Genomic DNA, 15,277 nt, shown 5'->3' on the forward strand with positions numbered 1-15,277 from the left:
GCATATTGTATTTCATTTTCCATCACACTGATTGAAACTGGCAAGAACGGTAATCTATCTCTCCCCGTTACCAGGTGGGAAAGGCCAATTTATCCATACTAAAAATATAGGTATTTAGGTTCTGTCCCACTATTTCATTTTTCACTTTTACTGATTTGAAAACTCCCTCTTATATCCACGGATTCACTGCCCTCTTGCAGGAAAATATACAAAATACAGAATGTGAATATGATTGACAGATGCAGCGTCAGTTTTATGGTGACAAATAGAAAATCAAAAATTCATTTAGATCACATTGCAGGTGGCTGCAAATTTCCAATTAATGTATAGCATGTCAAAATGGCAAGAACTGATACGTGTTACAGAAGTAAATTGCAAGGAAATGTATTGATCAGCCTTGCTGACACAACCACCAAAGTAAATTTAATTTCAATTTATATATTCAACTACAATAGCTTGCATTTCCCCATTGCCAAAGCTAGATCAATATTTATGGGGGGGAAATCATTTGCACCTGACAGGAAATAACTTTTGATACAGAAAGACTGATTTTCTTAGTTTATGGAGCATGATGTCAAAACCAACCACCAGAATTACTCAAGAACTTCACACTTGATGACTGCATGGAAGTAAATATTGTCTTAATCTCCTCACACTATTGTCCTGAATGGGCAGAAAGAATAGGTGGTCCCCTAATATCATGTGAATGCCCATACAGGATGCTCCATTGGACCAAATCCTGATCATTCAACTGTTCCATTCCTTTATTGCCTAATAAGCTTTCCTATTCAAAGCGTCCCTCTATTATACCAATGCCCCACATAAATTTCACTAAGCACATACAGAGACCTTCTCACTGTTTATTTCTTTCTAAGCAAGGCCTAGAACTAGACCTAAGCACAGATCTTACCCCAAAGGGAAGTACGACTAAGTTCAAGGGGATTTAGTTCTTGCTAAGTGTGCTAAGGACAGTAGCGTTATTCAGCAGATTCTTCATAGTGTGCATAACCACTAGCGTAGGTCCTTCCTAAATTCAAGTTGCTGAACATATCAGTTGCCTCTGATTCCGAATCTTTCCCTCCTTCCTCATTATCATCATCTTCATCATCCTCTGCCTCATAATCATCATATTCTTCATCATTATCTCCAGTATCAACACCTCTGCCAGATGCAAGATTCTTCCAATAGACATCATAACCAGAAGCCCCATCACTTTCTTCGCCTCCTGTCTGACGGCCAAATCTCAGAGAGCGAGCTGGAAAAAGAAATGGAGAAAGGTACAGAAGTTTCTGTTATATTTTGCTTATCTATGTATCAAGGAAAGTGCTATAGATATTGGATACTTGACGGAAAAGCATGAAAATTTTTCATAGGTTTTCTATGGAGCATCATGGATGCACCAAAAATTTAGAAAAAATAAATTAAAGAACTGGTGTACAGGTTGTCCTTGCTTATTGATGCTAATTGATCCTGGAAATTCCCTCAGTAATTGATGTCCTAAATCAAAAGGCCATGCTGAATGTGCCGCTTAGCAATAATTCTGGCAGTCATCAATAACCAAGGACCTCGCATACCACAACTTGCAAATTTTTGGCGGCTTCCCCATTATGTTTGCTTGTTGGAAGCCTGCAGGGAAGGTTGCAATTCATGAACATGTGATTGCAGGATTGCTGTGATGGTCATGAGTATCAGAACTAGTTGTAAGTACCGCTAATGCAGTTGTAAGTTTGAATAGTCACTGAAGTTGTCATTAAACCAGGTTATGTGTTTGTAGGAATGTGACAAAAGCTTCCCCTAAGGCAAAAAGTATGAAAACTACCTTTAAATTCAGAATAAACATTTTTAAATGACAGTACAATGCTACACACTCTGTTATGTCAGCCAAACTTAAGTAGATCATTACTTCCATTCTACTGGGTGTGAAAAGTACAAATCTTGGAAGGAAAACTTACTTGACATGCTCAGGTCCTTGGTTTGTTGTGTTTCATGCCCACACTTAGGACATGGAGGCTCTCTTCCCTTTTCTTGTTTGAAAACCTTGCTTCTTGTATGATCATCACAGAAGCATGCCTGTAGGTATAATTCATACATCAGTAAAAATGAGTGTTTTGGTGACCAATGAAAGTAAAAACAACCCCCACAATTACTTTAAAACTTATTGAAATGAAAAGCAGCCCTGAGCATCCAATAAATCTCACATTCATGAATAACTATCCATTAATGCTACCTCCATTCATACCCCTCAAGTCTTTATTTTCCCACCCTAAAGATCACAGGGCCAAGGCCGTCATTATCTGTGTAGGGAGGCTGTCCCACAAGGCAAGCACCATAACAAAGAAGACCTGCTTGTAAGACCCCATCGTGTAATAATACTCTTTTACTGAGAGGACTTGCCAACCCTGTTAGATCTAGTGAGACAAGTAGAAACAATTGTGGCTAGGCAATGTTGCAAATAAGCTGCCCCATACCATGTAGGATTCAAAGGTGATAACTAACACCTGGGAACCTAGTGGGAGCCACATAGCACCGGTGTTACAGAGATATACCATGATCTACCCAATATCGTCCATGGTGTTGCATTATGAACTAGCTGAAGCTTCTGATGCTCTTTAAGGGCAGCTCCCATGTAGAGCATATTACAATAGTCTAATTGGGAGGTGACAAAGACAAGGAAAGACCATGAACAATCCCACCCAAACTAGGAAAGGGCACAATTAGTGTACAAGTTATATTTATGCAAAGGGCCTCCTGGCCATGGCTAGAACTGCTCTTCAAGCAGAAGGCCGAGGCCAGAAGAATCCTCAGAGTGTGAACCAACTCTGACTGTGGAGTGTCACCCCAATCGGAGGGAAAGACAGGAGATATGGGTAGTCCTTGACTTATTACCAGTTGCGTAATGACTGTTTTAAGTTATGACCTTACTCTTCCTATGATCATATGATTTTGGGTGCCTAGCAATCAGCTCACCTTTATGGCTGTTTATATTGTCCCATGGTCATGTGACTGCAATTTGCAATATTTTTGGACAGTTTCCAGTGTTTATTTCTGGTTTCAACAAAAACACCAATTTGGGGGAAATCACTTAACAACTGAGGCATTCACTTCATACCACAAAAAATGTTCTAAAAATTGGGCCTGGTCATGTGTTGCAACTTACGATCACTATGATTTATGACCATAATTCCAGATTCAATTACAGTTGTAAGTTGAGGATTAATTGTAATGAAGTATAGGACTGCTCTATCAAAAGATCAACTGATCTTTTGAATCAGTAAAATGACATTCTGTAACACTAAAAACACAGAATAAAACAAGTGATACCTTTCTCCTGTCAAATAATTGTACCTATCTGTTTTACAGATAATGATGTCATAGGCATTCATTCTGCCCCTATTAACAAATGCTGAGGCTACAAAAAAAGTCAACCACCCTGCAGGAAATGCTATCACTTTTAAATAGCTGGAGAATCCAGAACAGCATGGATGCCTGAAGACAATGAAATAATTCATTTTCCAGAATTCCCTGAAGGGTAGTAGGTGTAACAAAATGGAGGAGATGCAGCATAATGAGGTATGATTTTAGCAATACTAGTTATAAGCAACTGCTACAGAAATATCCAGGTTGATACGAAAACCTACAATGCTTTGAATGAAAGGAAACCAGCAGATGGTAGCCCGGACAATAATCCAGGGCAGGTGCTGGTGTTTTATGGGAACTGGAGGGAAAGTTTTACCATCACATTAAAATCACAGCATGAAAGTTAATCAAAGTATAATAGAAACAGGACACAGACCATTACAAAAAAACACCACAAAGCATTTTTAATGTATTATGGAAAATGAATTATGAGAGCTGCCAGCAGGTTGAAAGCCTGTGAATACGAAATGGGATACATTTACTTGGAAATGTTTTTGCTTGTACCTTACAGCGGAGACATGAATGCTGCCCCAGTCGATTGCAGGAAACACCTAACAGGCAAGATAAAAAGGCATGGCTGAATGAGAAGAGTTTTTGTTGCTTTGCCCTCTTTTTTCTTGTTGTCTTTTAAATCAAGGTCAACTCTTTACTTCAATGGACCACCTTAGGCTCTCCCTCAGCAAAGTACAATGGAACTGAACACTTAGAGATGAGGAAAAAATGGGGATTTTAATGAGGCACCGAGAGCAGCTTCATTTCAGTAGCAAATTGCAGGAGTCCGGATCTAAGACCAGAGACTCCAACGATCACCCAAAGGCACCTGATGAGAAGAACCGCCCCTTCCCCGTGTCCAATTTCAGGACAGACTGTTCACGCAAAGACAAAAAAAAGCAGCACTGGACTAAACGACAAGAGATGTGAGGGTGATAGAAAAATTCAGGCAGTTCTGGATAAGACAGATTTACATAGAAACAGATTTACTTAGGGCCCAATAAAGCAACAGAAACTACAAACAAAAAAACAATTTTCTATAGTTGTAAAAGAATGTAGTATAGCAAACTACTCACTTTTTAAACAAGGTTAAACTTAGACCACACAGAATTCATAAGCTCTTGTTTGCAAACCACAGCAGGTTTACATCATTGGCTAAGCCAAAACTGAATAAAGCATTTTACGCCTAATGCAGTCTTTTATTAGATCTACATGAAGTGGACACAGTTTTTTGTGCCTGGCTTCTGATACAGAAACTGCAGCCTTTATAAAAAAAGTGATCTACTCTTCCAAGATCAGAATCTGCAAAGAGAAGCTACTGTAGTTTAAGCTTCAGTCTTTTTGCTGCCTTTCTTTAAACAACACCTCCTCAAACTTGGGCATTATGCGTACAAATTTGTTTCAAATGTAGCTAGCATTATACCTCAGAAACCGGGCCAGTCTATTCTCCAAAGCACCAGAAGGCAGAACAAGAAACAATGGATGGAAATTAATCAAGGAGAGATCCAAGAACTAAGGAGAAATTTCCTGACAGTTAGAATTATTAATCAATGGAACAACTTGCCTCCAAGAAGTTGTGAATGCTCCAACACTACAGATTTTTAAGAGGAGACTGGACAACTATTTACCTGAAATGCTATGGCGTTTCCTACTTGAGCAGGGGATTGGATTAGAAAATATTCAAGGTCCCTTACAACTCCCTTATTCAGTCATGAAAGTAACAGGGCCAGACATTTCCCATTTCATACTACTTTTTAAGTCATCAATTTGAAATTGATTACTGAACGGCCCTTTGGATTTGAGCTAAATCACAGAAACAGTTAAAAGCACGCTTAATTTGATAACAGAGCCATTAGGAGTAAAGCTTACATTTAAAGGTTTCAGCTTCCAGAACTTGGCAGCTGGCTTGATGCTCAAACTGATCATCCTCACAAAGGAAATTGTGGCAAAAGGAGCAGCTAAATATCCTGCCACCTGTAGGGTTCAGTGAAAAGAGTGCAGATTGAACAAAACCAATTGCAGCATATCCTACCTCAGGCTATGAAAACTGAAGACAAAGAAAATCTGAACAAAGACAATACAAAAAAAAATGACTTTATAGTTTATTTACCATGCATGCTAACTCAATAGTCGCACTATTGTACAACAACGTGTTTTACCAGATAACTGTGTAAAATTGCATCCTCCTTTCTTACATATCTAAATATATAAAGTTTTAATTTTGTTTAAATAAAAATAATACAGATAGTCCTCAATTTACAACCATTCATTTAGTGACTATTCAAAGTCACTAAATAAATCTAGAGTTAGGGTTAGGTCTACTTAGCAGTCAATGAGCTGTGGGTTAGGGCACGACGGTTGGCCAAGCCGCTGTGATTCCAGCCGTGGAAAGCAGTACAGCTGGCCGCTTCCGCTGAGTGCCTGTTGCCAGCAATTCGGCAGTTCAAACCTCATCGGCTCAAATTTGACTCAGCTTTCCATCCTTCTGAGGTCAGTAAGGAGCCAGATTGTTGGGGGCAATATGCTGACTCTGTAAGCCGCTTAGAGAGGGCTGTAAAGCACTGTGAAGCGGTATATAAGCCCAAGTGCTGTTGCTATTGCTATTTGGGAGTCATGGCCAACTCCAATATTTTACTCTGGTCCACAAACAGCTCCAAATGAAAAGCTGTCAATTTCCCTTTCCTTCGAAAACCTCTAGGAAACCTTAGCATTGGTTTTTAGTCATGACTCCAAGTAGGCTAACCTTAACCCTAATCCCAATTCAGATGAATTTAGAATGGGACTGCATTATGTCCACTGTATGAAAATATTAACATGCAGGCAGTCCTTGACTTACAACAGTTCATTTAGTGACAGTTTGAAGTTACAATAGCACTGAAAAAACTGACTTATGGTCACACTTATAGCCGTTGTAGCCTCCCCATGGTCACAGGATCAAAATTCAGAAGACTGGCAACTGACTCATACTTATGAAGCTCTCAGGGTCACGTGATCACCTTTTACGATCTTCTGACAAGCAAAGTCAATGGGGAAAGCAGATTCACTTAACAACTGTATTAACTTAATAGCAGTGACTCACTTAACAACTGTGACAAGAAAGGTTGTAAAGTGGGGCAAAACTCAGTTAATAACTGTCTTGCTTAGCAACAGAAATTTGGGGCTCAATTGTGGTCATAGGTCGAGGACTGCCTGCATAACAGAATTAGTAGTCACAATGAAAAGTCTCACGGAAAACATGAAAGATTTAAAACATCATTGCATGAATTTCATGGACTGCAATCAACTTCACCACAGAGGTTTGTGTGTGCGCACACGCGCACACATATACAAACACATATACAATAAAGAACAGTTGGAGAAATTGCAAGAAAGATAATTTACATTAATTTGGTTCCTTCTCACCAAGACAAAACTCACCATGATCCCAGACCCCTCTCTCGCATTCAATGCATTCTGCATCAGCCAGAGGACAGATGCAGGCATGGGTGCTCAAACATTTTCTGCCGTGGCAAACCCAAGCTTCACAGAAATCACATATTGCCCCCTGTGAAAAAAGAGGTAACAAGATTTATTATCAGCTATACCTGACTTCTAATGAAAGACATTTACCTTGACTACACATGAATTTCCAGGGACGGTAAATCCCCACCAGTGTACTCCTTTCTCAATTCTTAATCTTCAGTGGCACCTTTAATTTAGCATCAACTCTACCCATTCTTGACACAAAGTCATAAAACATAGAGCTGGAGAATGCTGTTAGGCCAGGTGGAAGTGCCAAAGCACACCAAGAGTTCCTGGCAACTTTCCTTGGATGGATCAATCCTTTCTACACTTCCTGCCTAACCAGAATGTGTAAAAAAAAATGGGAAGAAACAACTTTGTATGAGGCCAGTTTTCAACAATCACCTTTCGGGCCTAAATGCCAAGATCTTACCCAAGGGAAGGGAAGGGAACATGAAGAAGCCCATCTACCTAATTTTGCTTTTATTTCCATTTTAATAGAGTGGAATGGAATGGAATGGAATGGAATGGCGTAGAGTAGAGTAGAGTAGAGTAGAGTAGAGTTCAATTCTTTATTGGCCAAGTGTGATTGGACACACAAGGAATTTGTCTTGGTGCAAATGCTCTCAGTATACATAAAAGAAAAGATACATTTGTCAAGAGTCAAGAATCATAAGGTACAACATTTAATGATAGTCATAGGGTTCAATAAGCAGTCAAATCATACTAGGAAACAGTTAATATAAATTGTAAGGATACAAGCGACAAAGTTACAGTCCTACAGTCACAAGTGGGAGGGGATGGGTGATAAGGAGTGATGAGAAGATTAACAGTAATAGTAGTTAAGACTCCAGGCTAGTTCACTCTCTCAAATCAAATACGGGTAGTCCTCGAGTTACGACCACCATTGAGCTCAAAATTTCTGTTGCTAAGTGAGACATTTGTTAAGTGCGGTTTGCCTCATTTTACAACCTTTCTTGCCACAGCTGTGAAGTGAATCAATGCAGTTGTTACTAACATGATTAAGTGAATCTTGTTTCCCCCTTGACTTTGCTTATCGGAAGATTGTAAGAGGTGATCACATGACGCCAAGATAATGGCAACCGTCATAAATATGGGTTGCTTGCCAAACTCCTGAGTTCTGATCATGTGATCATGGGGATGCTGCAATGGTCATAAGGGTGATCATAACTAAGTTTTTTTCAGTGCTGCTGTAACTTTGAACTGTCACTGAACAAACTGATGTAAGTTGAGGACTACCTGTCCATTAATACTTTCATAAGGTGGGCACAATCCAGTTCATTCTAAATTCAGCTGAATTGATTTCACTGAGATGCACAAATGCCCATTCAAATATTCCAATCCTAAATTTTGCTACCCAGAAGACACCAATGCTGCCAAACAAAGTCCTTTCTGCAATAATTAATCCACCATAAACCTTAGCCATGTACTGTAATTGACTTCAGATACATACCACCATTGCAAGTCCAGTGCTATACACTCCAGCATGTTTTATGACACAGTCTGAGGACTTCATCATACATTTTGTCTTTCCTATTACAAAAGACATAAAAATATTATTTAAGAAGGATTAATGTCATTCAGTTAATACATTTCATTTAATTCTATTAACTTTTAGTTGTTAGTGTACATACCAAATTAATAATTTGGGGAAAGATTCCTTTTTGTTTTAAAACATGGGATGTATGAGCCACATGACAGATGAATCAATCTAGGAGAGATACTTTCTTTCCTCTTCTTCTTGCTCAATGAAACTCAAGAGTTTAGTGGCACTTTTTCCAATGAACAAGTTTTATTAAAAGGCACAACTTTCACGAGTTGCAGTTTATTTCATCAGAAGCAAGGAGTAGCTATACTGATATAGAATTTAATGGGTGATGGCCAGTTAGGCAGATACAGATTACATTTGAGACAGATTACAAGTACCTTATCAATTAACAACTCTAGTGTGTTTAAAAAAATACCTGAAGTTGACATTTTTAAGTAAACTGAAACCTTTTGATGTACATAAGATCAGCAATATCTCACTCAATCATGTGTTAAGTGTGTTTTTCCATAATGGTCACTTTGATTTTGGCAATGGATTGTCCTAGCAGGTTGAAATGGTCCTTGAGTCTTGGTGTCAAACCTGTGCCCGTTAATTCTTTTGCTCAAAGATTGGCCTGTCATACAAAGACTCCAGACAGGCACTGTTGACACCGGATGACATATATCACATTAGAGGAAGAGCAAGTAAGGTGCTTCTAATCTTACGTGCGAAAGTGCAGTCTTACCACCCAGTAAAGGCCAAAAGATATTAATATTGTCCTTGAGTGATTTGAACTGTACATGACAACCAGTGATTCTGTTTTTGTGGTCCACTTTTTAATAGATTTTCTACTGATGTGTCTACTGATATTGTTGCTGATATTGTTCAGTGTTCTGAATGCCTGGCCTAAATCCATCAGTTGACTATCTCTGTCAAATGAGTCAAAACAAATTTGGTTGCAATATAGTGAATAGAGAATAGAGATTTGTATTTTTGTTTTTTAAAAATAAAATATATTTTTTTAAAAATCCTCTTTCCTGTTTCGATAATTTCTGTATTTCTTTTAATAAAATAATATTGCTTTATAGAACTGTGCCCTAATTCTGGATTAGCTGGGAACTTTGTGTTCCTACTATGGAAGCTTCTGCACTTTCCCCATACATCATTGCTTTTGCATTTTTGGCACTCCTTTGCTTAGCAAGCTGATGATGGTGTTTATTGAACAGAGGAAAACTTCTCAGAATATCCATAATAGCCATAATAGCCCTGTATGCACGTATACCTCCAAGCCACTGCTGGACACTGGAATTCGCTTCATCTTAATTCAATATCTCATATCACAATACCTAAATAATTATACCTAAAACCACTATACCTAAAGAAGCAAAAGAACGAAAGACTGATCACCTTTGAAACACGAAATCAGAAGAAAAGAAACTAACTTCAAGCAGAAATCTACTGCTGCAACTCAGTAATCAAAATGTTAAACTGGGCGCACTTACCACACTGTGCACAAATGGGTAATTTTTGAGTAGAGTTGCAAAAGTAGCAAAAAGCTCTATTTTTCTGCCGCCTGTTAAAATAAATAAAACAGGATGAAACAAATAGCTAAACAATTTTGAATTGTACGTAAAATCCTGAAAATGAATATTTACCTTTGACATTTGTCACATTCCTGTAACAGAAAGAAAGAGGGTTTTTATGTCCATATTTTAGGGTTGTCAAATTTGTAATGCAATGTACATCATACTTTGGAGAGGCAATCATAAGAGCCAAACTATCTTTCATCTTTCTATACCATTCCTTACTCTGTTGAGACCTGTACTAACATCTTAGTATTGAATATGTTGTTTCATTTTTACTGATAATCTTTAAGGCCCCAGCAGTTCAAAAAGCACACTACAAAGGTCAGTCCAGGTTTTCCTGAAGCATCTCCAGCAAAAAAAAATTCACAATTTGGGGGCTCAACCCTTTTCTTTTTATTGCCAGTAAACCTTTTGCAATAATCTAGGCAGTTTCTGCCTCTCCAATCTTAGATAAAAAGGGCTTCTTAACCCCCTTTCATCCACACCCAGACAGAATGAAGTTGATACCACAGCCAACAATTGTATCCTTTACAATTACTAAAATTGGACGAAAGGCAGCTCCAGAGAAGGACGGAATCATTTCTAAGCTTCTCCAAAGGGCTGAGAATATCTCCAAGGGATAGCAATTGAAAATGACCCATCATTGGCTGACCTTATCAAGTATCTTCTAGGTAATTCCTACTATATCTGTTTAGTATAAGACCGAATAATCCAAAAATCAGTTCTGGAATATGATTTCAGGCCAGTTTGAGTTTGGCCATCTTTATACACATTTTTAAAAAATTCAGGAAAATGAAGCCTGGATCCTTCACCTTTTTCCCTCTGAAGTCATCCATACACCAGCATCCTTGAAAGAGAAGGTAAAGGGATGCTCCTTGTCTACTATAATAGTTTTAGATGTACTTTTCTTATGTGTTAACAATTAGTGAGTTTTATAAGGTTACACATGTATTCTCCTTAGTGTAAGAAAGTTTGAAAATATTTGACCCAACCATACTTCTGTGCCGAACAAAGGAAGATTACTTTTAGCATTCTATTATTTTATTAGACATCTGGCACAGAAAAAGCTTAAAGAACTAAATATTACCATTGAAGCATTGCAGGGATGTTTGGCCAAATCAATATTAGCCCTTAAAGCTCTATTTTGTTTTTCCCGTTCCTTCCGACTTTCAGCTTTCTTGCGTGCACCTGTCTTCTTCTTAGGCATTTTTCACTTTCTGGAAAAAAAAAAACATTTATCAAGATTAGTTTGCCCCATATTTTCCATCACGAATACATGCCTCTATTCTGAATTTTTATTAAAGAATCCATAAAAATACTCAGATGCAAAGTTGTAGAACTATTAAATTTACAATGGCCATTCTTAGCCACTGGTCCCCAAATGGTGATAAGATTATTACCCTCCTCAGCAGCCAACAACTACTATAGTCTCTTAATTAGGAAATTCTACTCTTGTTCTTAAAATTATGAGGCACTGGGACAAAAAGTGAACATAGAATGAAAATAAATTGTCTAACAGAAATAGAAAGGATTTGACTACATCATACAATAAAATTGGCAACTAAAAAGTTGGAAGTGCAAGTTGGAGTCGACAAAAATATCATTTGCTGAACAATGTCTTGCCAGAAAAACCAAAAATTAAACAACATGCTAAGCAAGATCAAATAAATCACATTATGGTTAAGGGCATGTGAATGAATCCAACTGAAATATGGTCTGAATACCAAAGATACTGAAATTACCATTTTGAACTTATTGGAAGAATTTCTCTCCAACTCATATTTAAATGTCTGGATTTGTCATCAAGAAAAATTATGTAGTTTTTAATATACAGTATTTGTTAATGTATGTATTCTAATGAGTATATATAACACACAGTATGTCCAGAACCAGGACAATTCTAATGAAATTTCCTGCACTGGAAAATAAGCTTTATCCAGAAAAAAGCCATCCATTGTTCTGCAGTTCTCTCAATAATCATATGTATTGTGCTGCTTTTTTACATTACCAATACCGCCTTAGTAATATAGCAATAGCACTTAGATTTGTATACAGCTTCATAGTGCTTTGCAACAGTCTCTAAGCTGTTTACAGTGTCAGCATATTGCCCCCAACAATTTGGATCCTCATTTTACCGACCTCGGAAGGAAGGAAAGCTGAGTCAGCCTTGAGCTGGTGAAGATCAAACCCCTAGCAGTCAGCAGAATTAGCCTGCAATACTGCATTCTAACCACTGCGCCATCATGGCTCTTACTGGACAACTGTGCAAGCTGAGTTAATTTAGCTAAATCCTGAAAACATTTAATTGCAAATTCAAGAATTGGTTCAGAAGAGCAAGCCTAGAGTCACTGAGAGTCAGACAGCAGAGAAGAAGAGAGGAACTGGCAAAAATCACAAAAAACACAGATTTGCAAATAGAATGTTTGCAAATAGTAGAATGACTACGGCAAAAGAAATAAAAAATAATATCAATAGTAATAGGCGCCTTGGGTGCAACCACAAATATCTGGAGCACCACTTGAATACCATTGTTCAGAATCATCACCAGTCAAATACAAAAGGCAACTTTGCTTAGAATACATCCTGCAACAATACAACACATTTACCAAAGAATTGGTATCCAGAATTTGATAAGGACTTGATAATTGGATAAAAGTTCCAAATTCTGTTTAAATATCTGCCTGTTTGTATAACAAACCAAAATAATAAAACATGAGCAGAGAAAATTGAAAACAAAAAATCAATTTTCTTAATAATAAATCAGAAAAAGTTTAAAAACGTTTGAGGCAATCATATTTTAATACTCACTGTTGCATGTACACGCTTGACACTTTAAGTGTCCTGTTTTTCCATAAATTGTCAACAGTTTTCAAAGAAAAAGTCTATTAAAACATTAATTCTATTTTTTAAAATAAAAACATCCAAAACCATAATCAGACAATGTTTTATTACTATGACTATGGGCAAGATTTAAATTACCTATAACTTATATGATTTAATTTTCGCCTTAGCTTTCCACACTGAACTTAGTTCTCATTAAAAAAATAATCTTACATAACAAAACATTTACTGCTAACTATCATTCTGGGGAATATATCATATTATAAGTTCAGATTTTCTTCCTAATTAATGAAACTTGACAATAAAATGTCTAACAATATTAAATTTAGGTTATTATACATAGTGTGTCAAAACTATACAGATGGGCAAGAAGTTTCATCCTCTCTGTTATATATTCAGGGAACTAAACAAACCTTATTAACTTGTTATATGATATTCCTTTGTGCAAAATACTGGGAAGCACCAAACAAACCATGTCCAAACCATGGATTGAATACTTTCAAATTATAAATTTTTTCTACAATGTCTAATAATTAACTAAGAGAATAATGAATAAAATTGGGAGAGTTAGTTAGCTTACAAAGAATTTTTAACCCATAATATTATATAGAAAAAAGGGAGAGGTTAACATTTTTGTTATTCAGAGAAAAAAGTGTTCAATTGATAAAATAAACTTAGCCAAAATTATCAACCCGCCCCCTGCAATACACTGACCTCTAGATGTGTTTTGTTAAACTTTTGAAATGGCCAGTAAACCTGACCAGGCCAGACTATGAATGACCCTAAACCAGGGGTCTCTAACCTTTGGCAATTTTAAGCCTGGAGGACTTCAACTCCCAGAATTCCCCAGCCAGCAAAGCAAAAAGCAAAGCTGGCTGGGGAATTATTCTGGGGGTTGAAGTTCTCCAGGATTAAATTTGCCAAGGTTGGAGACCCTTGTTCTAAATGATTTATACTGCTTGGAAATACAACCTCCATGCTCCTCAATTACAAAATGCACTTCATGCCAGTAAATAAATAACCCAAAAGCACAACTGCAATCTCTAACTACACTCTTAACTACCTAAGAAGTTCCAGAAATAACTCCTCTAAGCTAACGCCGGAAAATAAAGAGTATCTTCAAGATGCTACACGTTGCAAAGTTGCCAAGCCCTACTACCCCTAGTCACTCCCGCCTCAAAGGAGCTTCCGATTCAATCCTTTCGAGGCCTAACCCTCCTGACACAACTGGTTTAAATCAAGCACAAGGCAAAGGCACAACCATCGAAACTCCTTGAAAAAACGGGAAGGAAAAGGAGTAAGGAAAAGACGGGGAGGGGGAGTTGAAGCAACTACTCCAGATTTCAGCTCGGAGTAACAAACTACGCAGCGCTGGAGCAGGCTCCCGGCGATCGTCCTTCCAGTTGTGAGAGCAGGAAGAGCGGCTTCTTATTGTCCTCCTTCCCAGGAACACCCCAGATCAGGGGTCTCCAACCTTGGCCACTTTCAGACTTGTGGACTTCAACTCCCAGAATCCCTCAGCCAGCTTTGCTGGCTGAGGAATTCTGGGAGTTGAAGTCCACAGGCCTTAAAGTAGCCATGGTTGGAGACCCCTGCCCCAGATGGCATCCGTGCTCCTCCAACCGAGCGCCCTCTAGGCGCTTCGGCCTACAACTCCCACAATCCTCAGCCAGCACAACTGGCAGGGAATCACGGGAGCCGTGGTCCCCGACGCCTTGCTGACCACGAATCTGGAGAAGGCTTCTCCACCGCCCGCGTTCCCGAGGAACCCCACTCGTTTAATCCGCCTGCCTGGGGTGACTGCAGACCCATCCCGATCCCCGGCTCGGGAGTTACCCGTCCCCAACCCGCGCCGCTCACCGCCTTAAGCTCACCTCTCCAGGCCCTTCAGGGCAGCTCAGCCTCGCAGAGAAGCCGAAAACCGCGCGTTAGCTCCGGCCTCAGCTGCTGCAAAAGGCATTGCTGGCGCAGGCTGAGCATGCTCGAGGCCAGCGAGCAGGCGCGGTTGGTGCCACAGCTTCTTCCTGCTTTAGCTTTGCCCTCAGTCGGGAGCTGTTTGCGGCGAAATGGGGCGTGGGGTTTACCTAAAGCCTCAGCAGGAAGGGAAGGTCGCCTGGGTGGTAGGCTGAGAAAGTGGGGTGAATAGGCGAGGTGTTGGTGCGGGTCGAGCTTGGCACTTTCACCTTCCCGCCTTTTGCGAACTCCTGGCTGCACGCAAGGAAAGCAGAGGCTGCAGAGACCCTGGTTTGTTTCTCTCTCTCCCCCCCCCCAACTCTGCCAGAAATGGGTCTTCGGTGGGTCTGGCTTCGTTGTGATAAAAACAACTCTTTCGTTGTTTTAGGGTAGGGGTCCCCAAACTTGGTATCCTTAAAGGGGGCATGCATAAGCGCAC

The 15,277-nt window shown here is 39.0% G+C and overlaps 1 protein-coding gene across 4 annotated transcripts; it reads right to left on the reverse strand.

Annotated features, from left to right (window-relative positions):
- Positions 1-251: 251 nt before the first annotated feature.
- On the reverse strand, positions 252-14,841 carry NOAZFP (nucleolar atypical zinc finger). 4 transcript variants are annotated; one of them, XM_026698089.2, is made up of 10 exons: positions 14,760-14,841; positions 11,132-11,261; positions 10,114-10,133; positions 9,961-10,031; positions 8,384-8,463; positions 6,826-6,952; positions 5,278-5,382; positions 3,922-3,968; positions 1,953-2,070; positions 252-1,255 (listed from the first exon to the last, which is right to left on the reverse strand). In XM_026698089.2, exons 2-10 carry the CDS (start codon positions 11,249-11,251, stop codon positions 978-980), a joined length of 966 nt encoding a protein of 321 aa, XP_026553874.1. In that variant the 5' UTR covers positions 11,252-11,261; positions 14,760-14,841; the 3' UTR covers positions 252-977. The 4 variants fall into 4 exon arrangements, with proteins under 4 accessions (XP_026553874.1, XP_026553873.1, XP_087792219.1 ...); XM_026698088.2 differs by having other exon boundaries at positions 14,746-14,841; XM_087936093.1 differs by lacking the exon at positions 14,760-14,841 and adding an exon at positions 12,853-14,336.
- Positions 14,842-15,277: the final 436 nt, after the last annotated feature.

This window comes from Pseudonaja textilis, chromosome 6 (genome assembly GCF_049901715.1).
Source record: "Pseudonaja textilis isolate UNSWEBS1 chromosome 6, rPseTex1.2, whole genome shotgun sequence".
Taxonomy (NCBI): Eukaryota; Metazoa; Chordata; class Lepidosauria; order Squamata; family Elapidae; genus Pseudonaja; species Pseudonaja textilis.